General features: G+C 24.2%; 1 protein-coding gene across 1 annotated transcript in view; it reads left to right on the top strand.

Annotated features, from left to right (window-relative positions):
- The first annotated feature begins 3,134 nt into the window (after positions 1–3,134).
- The window catches only part of LOC135923827 (phospholipase A2 group XV-like), a 51,159-nt gene continuing 40,231 nt past the window's right edge, over positions 3,135–14,062 (top strand). Inside the window, exon 1 of the mRNA XM_065458784.1 lies at positions 3,135–3,333. Within this exon, the coding sequence (XP_065314856.1) occupies positions 3,237–3,333 (97 nt within the window). The 5' untranslated portion in view covers positions 3,135–3,236. The remainder of the gene's footprint in view (positions 3,334–14,062) is intronic.

The raw sequence follows: 14,062 nt of genomic DNA, 5'->3' as shown, positions 1-14,062 counted from the left end.
TCTTACATTACTTTATAATAATTGTGATGTATGTATAATAAAATTAGTTCAAATAAAATCTTATGTTATAAAGCATTAATAAACTTTCATTCCAGCATGGTCTGTTAATACATTTACATTTATAATATTAGAATTCATAAGATTTGAATAGGCACAGGATTTTAAATCAAATATCATGTGAATGAAAACAAAACACTTAATAAACTTAAATTCTTTTAAATTAATCTTATTGTTTCCAATTTTTTAGGCAAAATATTTTAAAATTTGGCTTTAATAATAAATTAGAATTTAAAAAGCGATAATATATTTGTGTAAAATTATATTTCAGTAAATTTAATGAAGGTAAAATGACAAAAGTAGTTAAAATTAATGGAAATAAATATTAGGGTATTGTAAAGGAAAAAATGTTATTATCTTTCACAAAAGCTTTTTTTTGCTTTAATTCTTACATATCTTAAATAAAAAATGAGATAAAATCAAGTAAACAAATTTAATTATAATTTTATTCAATAAAAAATAATTTATTAACAACTATAATGCTATAAATAATTACAATCTTTTTATAATTAAAAGTCTTGTTTTCTTTGTTCCTTTCTGTCTATAATCATGTCTAGATCTAGAGAAAATATAAATATATATATCAAAATATATCACATTACTTTCAAGTGCTTCAGATATTTTAATATTATTTGATTGATCTATGATCATATGTTTCAACAAATAAGATAAATTTTTAAAATTTAGTTTTTTTATTCGTTACATAACTTATTCAAATTAAATATATAGTTGGTTACATTAATTAAAAATTGTATTTATTGCAAAGTTTGATGGCTTATATGATTAAAATATATATAGATGATAAATATCTTTATAAAAAACACAAACTGATTTTTAATAAATAAATTGTTGAATTTTAATCGTATAATTGCGAAAAATCGGATAATTGCGAAATTTTTAAATATTTCGGTCCCAAGCTTTCGCAATTAAACGGTTTATTATCATTTAATAAGCAAGTATATTAGCTAATGTTGTTAAACGGCTCGTTTTGAGCCAATTTCTAAAAACGGCTAACTCAATATTTTTGCCAGAAAAATATTGACTAAGCCTTGAAATTTCTATACTATATGTCTAGACCTTTGCTCCTTCTATGAGCAAAATCTTCAGGCTTGCATAATATTTTTCTGGATAAAAAATTGAGTTAGCCGTTTTTTAAAATCGGATCAAAACGAGCCGTTTAACAACACTATAACATATTTTTTTATTCTAAACAGATATTTAATATATTACAAATTGATATTATAAAAAATTTGTGTAAATAGTATTTTGAGAATATACTATGTATTTATAAAAAAAATAAAAATGATATTTTAATTAATAAAAAATATAACATATATTAAATATTATATAATAATGTATTTAATCCTTTGCGTATTTATTCCATAGCAGGAAAACTATAATTTTATTATGTAATAGATACTATGAGTGGTAGCTAGTGTTAACTTTCACCAAATATTATATTAATCATAACTATATATAATCATTATAACTATATCTAATTGACGAATATAATAATTCATGTTGTATAAATTTTTTAAAAAAATACGGCCTTGCCCGGCCTGGCTCGGGTATTTTTTTAAAAAAAATTTCAGGCCCGGCCCGGGTATATTTTAAAAATTTAAAAATACGGCCCGGCCCGAGGTCTCTGATTTAAGTCTTAGCCAATGAATTTATATTAATATAAATATATTCTATTTAAGGTAATTTAATCGATTCGGCTAGCCTTGAATATATTATCCACTAAAGATAATTGTAACTAGTGAATAATTATATTTAAAAAAAGAAAACTATTAACTGTAACTTGTTATATTTATAATTTTAACTATTAACATAACTAGTTGCATTACATTGCTAAAGTCACTTAACAACACTATCTATTTTATTTTATACTTATTTTTAAAAATAAAATTCGTAAAATTCCTTACAAATCATGCCAAAATTTTGTTCTACCATTAATTCATCTAATAATCGAAAAACCTTGTGCAAAGATAAACAAATAATTTTCTGTACCGATTGTAATAATTAAAAAACTACCCAATTATTCTCTTATATAAGGTAATTCGAACATATTTTATTATGTCAAATACTGTAATTTATTTTTCTATGACTATATATAACATTTTTTATAATATAATCATACTCTTAAATAAAATTCTTTATAAAATCTATAAAATAATATTCTTTATAAAATAATTCTATAAAATACATTCACTAAATAATTCTCTATAAAATTTATCCCTATAAAATAATTCTATAAAATACATTCACTAAATAATTCTCTATAAAATTTATCCCTATAAAATACATTCTTTATAAAATAATTATATAAAATACATTCATTATAAAATAATTCTCTATAAAATACATTCTCAATAAAATCATTCTCTATAAAATCATTCTCTGTAAAATCATTCTCTATAAAATCATTCTCTATAAAATAATTCTATGTAAAATCATTCTCTGTAAAATCATTATCTGTAAAATTATTTTCTATAAAATTATTCTCTATAAACGACATTCTCTATAATTGTTTTCTCTATAAGTGCATTCTTTATAAACGTCATTCTCTATATAAAACTTTCTCTATAAACGTAATTGTTTTCTCTGTATAAGTGCATTCTCTATTTTTGTTTTCTCAATAAAAGTTTATTTGTAAAATACATTCTCTATAATGGTTTCTCTGTAATGACGTGGAACCATACCTACCACCCCCTCCTCTAAATACCAATATATTTTGGAGACATTTATCTCCTACCCACCCCGGCCATGCATGTAGACACTGGTAATGAGTCACAGAGTTTCAGTATAAATAATTATCCGACAAAATTTTTTTTACGTCATACCTCGGATCAAAGTGTTCTTTGATCTCCTGTATGAACAATATAAAAATCTCATCAGTCGGATATGCTGACTAAACGAATCATCTAGCAGTCCGAATATCAATCAATTTTTCGTACTGGTCTTATATTATAGTTTTTAGATATGATAAAGGTTATTTATATTCTACTTTAGTATACTAGCATATATGTTTAATATCACTTATCACGTAAATTTATATTTTCAAGAATTTAATTTTCAAACATGATTTAATCAATCTAATAAATAACGCAGCGTTCACCGCCTTTACTATAAATGATTATGTACGTTTGGCGGTATTTTAATAATTTGATAAATAGACTATGACATTTTATCAAAATCCGTTCAGTTTATATAAAATAGTAGTATATATAATACTCTCTGGTAAGATTTGGTCTGTTATTTATCCTGTCTTATTAGGTAATTTGATTTTGTATGTATATTTCTTGCTATTATTAAAATTTATAAATATTCATATTACAAGATAGTTTTATTGTTCCAAAAATTATGTTTTATTAAAATTACATATAATTAAGTAGGTTTTAATAGTTCACTGCTAATGATTATTTTTTTAGAAGAATAATTAAAATCACTTTTTATCTTAATTAATTTTTTATACTAAGGGAATAGGATTTTCAATATTCTTATGAGAAATGTGATACCATTATCTTAATTCCTTGCCTTATTCAAGGATGAGCAGATTTTAAAAGGTAACTAGATTAGAGTAGTCTATATTTTCATTTTGCTAAATGGGACACATCTTTTAAAATATTGCATATTGTCAATCTCATAAAACTGTAACCCCTTTTTTAAAATTTTACAAGAGATATGAAAAACTTCTTTTAACCTGTCATATCATAGGGTGATGAACCAGTAATATAAAAAACATTATTACTTAAAATTCTTTTCATATTATTTTCTGCTTAACTTAATATTTTTAGTTAAATTAGATATCTGTAAATAATTTTTTATTTGGTAGTTCACAAGTTATTATGTTTTAAAGCTTCACATAGACCCCAATATATCTAATTTATTTCAACACATTTTTATACATCATTTTTTAAGTTTACTTGTGGCATTTTTAAATAGTTTGTCATGTTTTTTTTAAACTCTTAGTAAAAGCTGTCATAATTTTAAAATAATAAAATCTTAAAATAACAGTTAAAGTAACTAAAGAGTTTATTTAATATTTTGAAATATAAAAGCTAATAATAAATTTGACTCTAAGATATAGTATATATAAAGTGGGGCCCAGAAAACCTTTCAGTCTTTTTATGATTTTTTTCACTTGTCTATAATGATGATATTATTACTTGATTAATTATTTTATATACAAACTTTATAAACCTACATACCTCTAATATTTTATTTTACCTTGTTGGATTTTTAAGTAATATAAAATACTTTTTGTGAGTTATGTGTATTTACACAATATAATTAATTATCATTTATTAGTTTTACTTTACAATTATTAAGAAAGGATCATACTTTTATAATCTATGTGCAGGATAATTTTACTTAAATTAACATTTAACTGAACCTAAAATTATTAATAATAATAGTAATAAAAATTACATATTTTTTAATATTTATTATAAAATTATTTATATAATAAATGGTAAATTATCATAATGATACTAACAATATGAAGATAAATTTTTTCTAAGTTCTTACAAATGTTGAAATTATTCTTTTGTAATTTTCATTTATTTATATAAACCATCAACATCCGCAAATGGGCCTTAGGAAGCCATTCATGGGAATATATTAATTTGTTATTTATTTAATCATTAAATGGGTAATTCCTTACCAATTCAATAACTTTTTGGCCCTACCTTTTAAATTTTGATAAAATTTTGTATGCTGATAGAATATCATTAGAAAGCATTAAATCCAAAATTTTAGCCTCCTAGTACTCATAGTTCAATGGTCAAAAGTTCCAAAAATGAGCTTTTTCCAGAAAATACAATTTTTTAAAATGGAGATAAGTTAAAAAATAATGTAAAAATATAAGTTATGTCATTTTGTAACTCTATTAAAGGCCTTTTATTAAATATTAAGGATTGTTTTGAAATAATATTGTTGCGATTAACGTTATAAATTTTAAATATGAAAACTCCAGGTGTTTTGCTTTCCAAATTTTTTTGAATTTAATATTTTTTTATTCTCTAACCTTATATCTATTCATAAAAAAAAATTTAAACTTGAGACAGCATGGGTTTTTTAGTTATTACGATTTAAATATCAAAAAATAAAATTTTTTTTTCAAAAATAGATGGCGCTAATTTATAAAATAGCGTGTTTTTTTAAGATTATTATTTTTTTCAAAGATTTTCTAGCATTACTATTATGAAAAAATATTATATAGATCGTTTGATAGGCTTACTTATTATTATTATTATTATATTGATAACTTGTAAAAATTAGTTGTTTTTATAATAAATGATTAAATTTCCTAAAAAGATAGTTAAGATTCCGATATCTCCTACAAGAAAATATAATAATTAATTGTTGAAAGATAAAAGCAAGTTTTCATGCACCTGCCCTAATATTAATTAATTTTTATTTTACAAATATTTTGATATTAATTATTTTTCTTTATAAAATTATTTATAATGTATAAATATAAATGCGTTAAATTTTTTTAAAAAATCCAAACACTTTCATTATAAAAAGAACCCGCATAAAGTCATGACGTGGATGACCCAATATCCAAACATTGAGGCGGAACACTATATTTGTAATAAATGTCGTAAACGGTTATCATAAACAAATAAAATATAACTATTATGATAGCTAATATGTAAATAATATCAACATCAACACAGCATCAACATCAATAGATACAATCAATATAACCTTAACGAAAGTGGAACATCTCCTATTAAGAATAAAAAAAGGATAGATATAATAATTAACAATCCAGGATCGGGTACAAAAGATAATAATGATATTACTCAAATATATGAAATTGCCCCTCAATTAGGAGGAAGAATGGTCAGCAATTGATATTTTTTTATTTTTAGATAAATAAACGACATTCAACGCTACATAATCATATGGCATATAATTCCAAAATCATTTTAGAAGAAAAGGGGATTTTTTCAACTCCAAATCGAAAGCCTGCAAAAATATATCAAAAAACAGTTGATATTTTAAATTTTTTTACAGTGATGAAGTTAGTAGGGTATTACCAGGAAAAAAAGATTGCATAATCTAGCATTGGAAAGGGGAACGAGTGAATGCTCAAAAAAGGTTAGTTCTTAATAATTTGAAAGAATTATATAATTATTTTAAGGCGAGTAATTGTTTAACTAAACTCAACACTAAACTATATTCTAATTCGCAGACATTTATTGTGGAGAATATAGTATATCCACGTGAGGATCCTTTGATTCAGGATCTGTTAATCTATGAGATTAGAGGATATGTAACATATGCATATGAAAACGATTGGTAGTTAGGATTTGTACAAGAAGAGCAAATTCTTTTGTTTATCTAGCTTTACAAGATATCCTTTTCATACCAAAAAATAATATTTTAACAATAATTAGCCTATCAACGGCTAATGGGCGTACATATAATTTATCGCAACACGAAATTATCATGGCGTCAAAAAAAACTAAATTAAATGAAAAACCGAAAATAGGTAATATCTTTCATGAATTATTTATTTATTACATCTACAAAATTTATAAATTTTCGAAAATTAAAATTTTTTATAAGAAAAAAATGATTATAACCGCAGCTAAATAATCTCATTTCATGATATTAATGATGGAAAATCTTGCTATTTATGTTTAAAAATAGAAAAAGTTTAAAAAATAATAATCTTAACAAAACGCGTTATTTTATAAAGGAGCGCCATCTATTTTTGAAAAAAAAATTATTTTTTAATTTTTAAAATCCCAATAACTAAAAACCCATTGTCTCAAGTTTAAATTTTTTTTATGAATAGATATAAGGTTAGAGAATAAGAAAATATTAAATTCAAAAAAATTTGAAAAGCGAAACACCTGGAGTTTTTATGTTTAAAATTCATAACGTAAATAAAAACCGCAACAATATTATTTCAAAAAATCCTTAATATTTAATAAAAGGCCTTTAATAGATTTACAAAATGACATATTAAATTTTCAAAAATCATATTTTTCGAAAAAAGGTCATTTTTGGCACTTTTGACCATTGATATCTCAGGATCTATAAATACTAGGAGGCTAAAATTTTGGATTCGATGCTTTCTAATGATATTCTCTCAGTATGCAAAATTTTATCGAAATTAAAAAGGTTGGGCCGAAAAGTTATCGATTTGGTATGGAATTACCCAAATTGTAAACACTTTGACTCATGGATCCAAAATTTTATGAACAAAAAATGGATGCATAATATTTTATAAGTGTAATTTTTAAAATTTGCATAAAAATTTTGGTAATATGACAATTCAGATGCACACTAAGCTTCTCGAAAAGGCTATGAAACCAAATGAATAAAAATTGCCTTAATCACATTGATAAACAAACCAAGAAATACTGAATATTATGTTGTAAAAGCAAATTCCCCATTTGTAGATTTTGAATTATTAATAGACTTACAAGAGTTTGATAGGAGATTTTGGGCAATTCCATTACAAATCAGTGTTTTGGACGATCATTTTAAATATGATATCATGTTAGTTATTTATGTTGTAAATTTTATAGTGCTAGCTCAACCAGATTCAAAGATATACACCTTCAAAGTCAAAAATCGTACAATGTGTGACTTCATTAAATCTTGTTTTTTTAAAAAATTACTTAAGATAGAGTTACAAATTGTATTTAATTTTATAGCCCTTAAAATCATACATTGAAATTTCAAAAAATTATAAAATTTTAAATTTTTTCTTATATCAGTTATAAATAAAATATTGACATTGCCGAGAAAGGATTTTTTTGGGTGTTTATATTAGCTAGTAATATTTATTACCTTCATATTTAACTTGTTTAATCAAAAAAAATTTCCATTTTTGTTTTTTTTATAAAAATCTTTAATTATAATTATTAATAATATAATATAATATAGAATAATATATTTAATAAAAATATGTATTGTATTGGTATTAAAATTAAAAAAATTGATTGAGTATAACCAATGTGATGTCCTGAGGCTATAAGTAATTAGGCAGCCTACACAGATATGATTATTATTAGGACACTATATTGTGAAATAAACCTATTTTAAAATTTTATGTACAAACTATTATAAAAAAAATATATCTTTTCTGTATCGTATTCTTTATGGTTATCAATTTGTAAGTAGATCCTGTCGCTGTTGGATTTACCATGATTAGTGTTGGGCATATTTGATGGAAAACATTTACATATTTTTTAATTTATTTGCAATTAAAATTATTTGAATTGAAAAAATTGTTACAATAACATATTTCATCCCCATGGACCATCACATCCTTCTTTTACTTCACAAGTGACATCAAATAATAACGAAAGTAGATCCACAACAATGACAGGATATACCTATAAATTATGACATCAGAAAATTCTATAAATAAGCACAAAATGGAATACGATAAAGATAAGAGATATTTTTTTATAATAGTTTGTATATAAAATTTTAAGATTTGTTTATTTTACAATATTCCTAATGAGTGGCATAGCTACGGGTGGGGGAGGGTCCAACCAGAGCAATTTTTTTAGATTATAGGTTCAAAAGACTCATAAGTGACTTTATATCAAAAATACCATGAATTATATTTTTCTGGTTTTGATGTTTGTGGAAGGATATTATATTACTATTGAAATTATTCTGGATAGTATTATTATAGTCATTGAGAATAATCTACTAAATATCAATAATTCTAGGACTTTTATATTATAAGAAAAACAAATCATCGTTTTAAATTAAACTTTTTTTAATTTTGTCATATAACCAAACATTTTAAAAATGATTAGATTGCTTATTGCATTTGTTATAAGCAATTGATTTATGCTTGAAATAGGGGTCATTCCATGTCAAATCAATCACTTTTCGGCCGACCCCTTTCGATTTTGATGAAAAATCGTAGGCTGGTTATATATGTTCCCATTAGATTAGAAATAAAATTTTAGCGGATGAGCAACTATATTAGCGGAGATATTCGGGGTTAAAGGTCTAAAAAACGTCTTTTTTTTGCTTTTTACTGATGTTAAATAACTAGTTTTTAATTTTAAACTAAATATGATCAAATATTGAATATAATATCAATAGCTAAGTTAATAATTTATGATTATGGCAAAAACATCAAAATTAATTTTTGATAAAATATGGGTCATCTTATGGTCAGTTGAAAACTTGAAATTAATATTTCGAAATGTATATGATCTCCGATTTTTAATTTTTTTAAGAAATATTATCCGCTTACTATTTTTTAAATAATTTCTTCAACAATTAGCATGGCTGGATATTTATTTTAAAATTTATTGCGATTTTTATACTTTAAAAAAAATAGATGGCGCTATATATAATAGTTTTAATATGTTAAAATTCATTTTTTTATTGATTAAAAATATTTTAATGTATATATATCATACTAAATCGATTACAATGTCCATTATATATATTTATTTGTAATTCAGATCATAAATTTTTAAAATCTTCACAAATTTAGCCTAATTAAGATAGTTTATAAATTAATTAAATCTTACTTCATCTAAAGGAACACAAAGCCTGGCTAGCTTGTGAGATTTCTTCAGGAGATAATATATATGTTCGACCGGTGGGAGTAGAAGGATTGACCAGCGAAAGAATATGATATTTAGGTAACACTAAAATATCATCTTTCAGGGGAAATTTAAATGAGGCTAAAGGTCCACAAGGGTGTAAAAATCGGATTTTTACTTCTTCATTTGTATCATATTTATCGATTATATATCCTAACCACCATTTATCATCATATACACATGTTACATATCCATTAATATTTTTAAATATAATTTTTTCATTTAAAAACGAAACTTGTTTTATATTATATTTTTTAGAATTTGAATATATTTTGGTTTTTAGTCTATTTTGATCAATGGGAATAACCCCGTGAATTTTTAAGGTCCCATGTATGGGCAGCGCAGAATTAAATCTTTTGCGAAGGGCTAATTCCCCTTCGATATATTCTTGATTGGATATATATTCAAATTGAATTCCATTAATATTTTCTTTAGCATAATTATATAATTCTAATGGGGTTAGGATTTGATTTTTATTTGGCCTTTGAAGACTAGCTCTGGCAACTAATCTTTTGACAGTTCCCCCGATACCGTCACATGCATTTTTGCCGTGAGCAGTGGCAAAGAAATGCCATTCGGCAGGAATATTAAAATCATATTTATGAAGGCATATGTTCAGAAAATTTTTGCGATTCTTGTATTGAGACGCGGCTCCATCTGAAAAATATATTATTTTTTCTGGTTTAGAATTAAATTTGGCTGTTAAGAAATTAAGAAATTTTTTTTGGTAAAGGTGGACTGCACTAGTATTATGGTTTAATGATTCGGATATAATAACAAAATTTATATTTTTTAAATCTTCTCCAGATTTATAATATGCTACAAATGGATGTATAGTGGCCTGCACGTTGTTCTAATGAAATCCCTGAACTTCATCTTGTAAAATGAAGGAATAATTTTCAGAATAATCTAGAATTGTTAAAAATTCCCCATCTTTTAAATTTTCTTTGGAATTCTTCAAAAATAAACTTTGTTGTTTAGCTATAAACGAGTGACGCAATAAAATTTGAACTTTTTCTAATAAATAATCGATGAAATCATCAACGGACTTTATAATAGTTTCAAGATTTGTTCTATCCACCGTGATCCATTGATTAAACGTGACATATTCTATACGATTTCTTTGAAACAATTGGTATAATTGTCCCTTAAGAGATTCTATACCAGGGCATTGATCACAATTTGTTAAATAACATTTTGGCTGAGATGGATTACAAATAATTTGCGCCAATAGATAGTTGTAAGAATTTATACAGTAATCTTCTCCTGCTGTAATTTCAGCTATTACATTTGTCATTAATTTCACATTCTGATGAATAGCGCAGACACAAACAGTGTGTGTGCCACTAGCTCCAACTAAAATACAGTTTTTTGGTCTAAGTTCGGCAAATTTAGAGAATCCAATTGATATATTTGGGTATTCTTCCTTAAACATCTTGAATATTTCTTTAAGATTATTTAATATAAGTCTTTTTTGAACTGGTTCTTTCTCGCCTTTAACAGATACACAATCTTTTATTCCTGGCATGAGTCGGCTTATTTCATCAGAACTATAAAAATCCTTGACGAGTTTAAATGTTTTTTCGTTTAGTGTCTTTCCTGCCTTATGTTTTGGAAATGAAAGAATTCCACTTTCTTTTACCATCATTTTAGATTTTCTTGCCATGTATGATGTTACGTTGAATTCCTTTTGAATTTTATTTACACTCCATCCTTGAGGCAAAATTGTAAGAATTTGATATTGTTGATTTTTTGATAATTTATCAAAGTTATCCTTTAATATAATAAGAATTTCCTCTTTCATTGGACTATCAATCTCGGAATCAGATATTTCTAAAACCTTACTCTTTATTGCTTTTTCAATCTTTTGAATTTTATTTTTAGGATATTTTTTCTCCATTAAACGTTTTCTTTTAATTGGTGATTCTCCAATATTGTGTAATGTTTCATTAATCGATTCAAAGGCATCCTGATTATGGGTTATTGGGGATATAAATTCTTCGGGAATATGTGGACCAATTTTACTTAACTGGTATCGGCACGAATTACATATTTTTTGTTGAAGATATAAATGATTATTTATATTAAGCATCCATGGAAGAACTGATCTTAAATTTTTTTAAAAATTTTTATGATTAACTTTATTCAGTGGATTGCAACATTTTATCTTATCTTTTAAGGGTTTCATTTAAAAAAACTTATTTATTTTTAAACGACAAGTAAAAATATTTATATGTAAAAGATATGAATCGGTGTTTGTGAAAAAATATTAAAGAAATCAATTTGTATTTTTAGCAACTGTGATTTATCGATTAAATTCGCTAATTAATTTTGCTAATCAGTTTATTTTTAATAATTTTAAGAAAAGATAAAAACAGCTGACTTACTTTTATTAATTTTTTCAGTGTTAAACATATGCTCAAAATTCAAAGACTTTGATCAAAAATTTTATAGAGAATGCTCAAATTCATTTGATACCCAAAATTTTATAACTAGTTAATTTTTTGTTAATTATATCGCTTAAAATTTTTTTAAAAATCTTTGAAATTTTCTGGTTAATGACAATTTTATAACATTCTTGGTCTTGATGGGTATGACTTAGTCTGGAAGGGGGGGGGATGGGGGGTAGGCCGGGTAATTATATGATTTTCGATTTTTCCCTTAATAATTTTCCTGCACTCCTTTAATCCTGCTTTTTTGTTCGCATGTTAGTCGGATTTTTTAATTATTTTTAATTTACATTGAAATATTAAAAAAATTATTAAAAATTTTTATCCTGCGAATATCTCAAGGGAATAAGGTTTACAAAGTTATATAATCTAATTTTATGATATATTATACATTAAAATATTTTTAATCAATAAAAAAATAAATTTTAACATATTAAAACTATTATATATAGCGCCATCTATTTTTTTTAAAGTATAAAAATCGTAATATTTTTTAAAATAAATATCCAGCCATGCTAATTGTTGAAGAAATTATTAAAAAAATAGTAAACGGATAATATTTCTTAAAAAAAATAAAAATCGGAGATCATATACATTTCGAAATATTAATTTCAAGTTTTCAACTGACCATAAGATGACCCATATTTTATAAAAAATTAATTTTGATGTTTTCGTCATAATCATAAATTATTAACTTAGCTATTGATATTAGATTCAATATTTGATCATATTTAGTTTTAAATTAAAAACTAATTATTTGACATCAGTAAAAAGCAAAAAAAGACGTTTTTTGGACCTTTAACCCCGATTATCTCGGCTAATATAGTTGCTAATGTGCTAAAATTTTGTTTATAATCTAATGGGAACATATATAACCAGTCTACAACTTTTTATCGAAATTGAAAGGGGTCGGCCGAAAATCTTGATTTTTTTGCTCATTTGACATGGAATAACCCATAGGTTACTTTGACAGTGAATTGCAACATTTCATATACTCAATATTGGTATTTGAATTTAGTTGCTTAAAAGAAATTCCTAAGTTTGGAATACACTATTATGATGAAAATACTCTCTACCAAAGCTGTTGATTGTTTTAATATGAATTAAATAGTCCTACTAACCATCATTAATTATTTCATCGGAAAACTTAATTTTATTAAAAAGGTCAGATATAGCTTGGAATTTTACCATGATTGATAGATAGGAGATTGGTTGAAGATATAAAATTGTCCACGTTCCATTGTCACTTTGGTTTCATTTTTGTTAAATTTTAAACTTTGGGGGTTATGAGATGGGATAAGAAATGTGCCGGCAAAACTATTATAATGTTGATTTTAAGAATGGTGTGTTAAAACATGTAATATTAATTAAATAATAAACTAATCTAATTTAGATATAATTAAACTTTTTTTTAATTTTGTCATATAACCAAACATTTTAAAAATGATTAGATTGCTTATTTGATTTGTGTAATATTTTATTATAAGCAATTGATTTATGCTTGGAAAAGGTTAATTAAACCATATTTATTATAATATAATTTAAAAACTATCCTCTTAGAAAAAGGAAGTAGGGGGAGAGTTTGTTAATTTTTGGGACATTCTAAATAATTGCAGCAAAATTAATAATCAAGATTATTTTAAAAAGGGCACAACTGAATATTTTAAATTTGATTAATGCATCAGGACACCTAACTGAGAAAACAGCAGCTAAAATTTAATTTGATAAAACCACAATTATTTTATTAGTCAAAAAATTTGGTTAACATTTTTATTTGAGGATATTCATAATAGTATTTTTATTAGAAAATAAAATAATTTTCTTTCTGACTCACTGATATCGGCTAGTTAAATTTTTTTAAACATTTTGCAAATATCGAATTATTATTGACAGTCAACTTTTCATTTGACAAAATATCAAATTAACTCATGACTTATCAATTTATAT

Source organism: Gordionus sp. m RMFG-2023, chromosome 2 (assembly GCF_954871325.1).
Source record: "Gordionus sp. m RMFG-2023 chromosome 2, tfGorSpeb1-WG-v2, whole genome shotgun sequence".
NCBI classification, from domain to species: Eukaryota; Metazoa; Nematomorpha; class Gordioida; order Chordodea; family Parachordodidae; genus Gordionus; species Gordionus sp. m RMFG-2023.
This window is presented reverse-complemented; position numbering and strand designations above follow the sequence as displayed.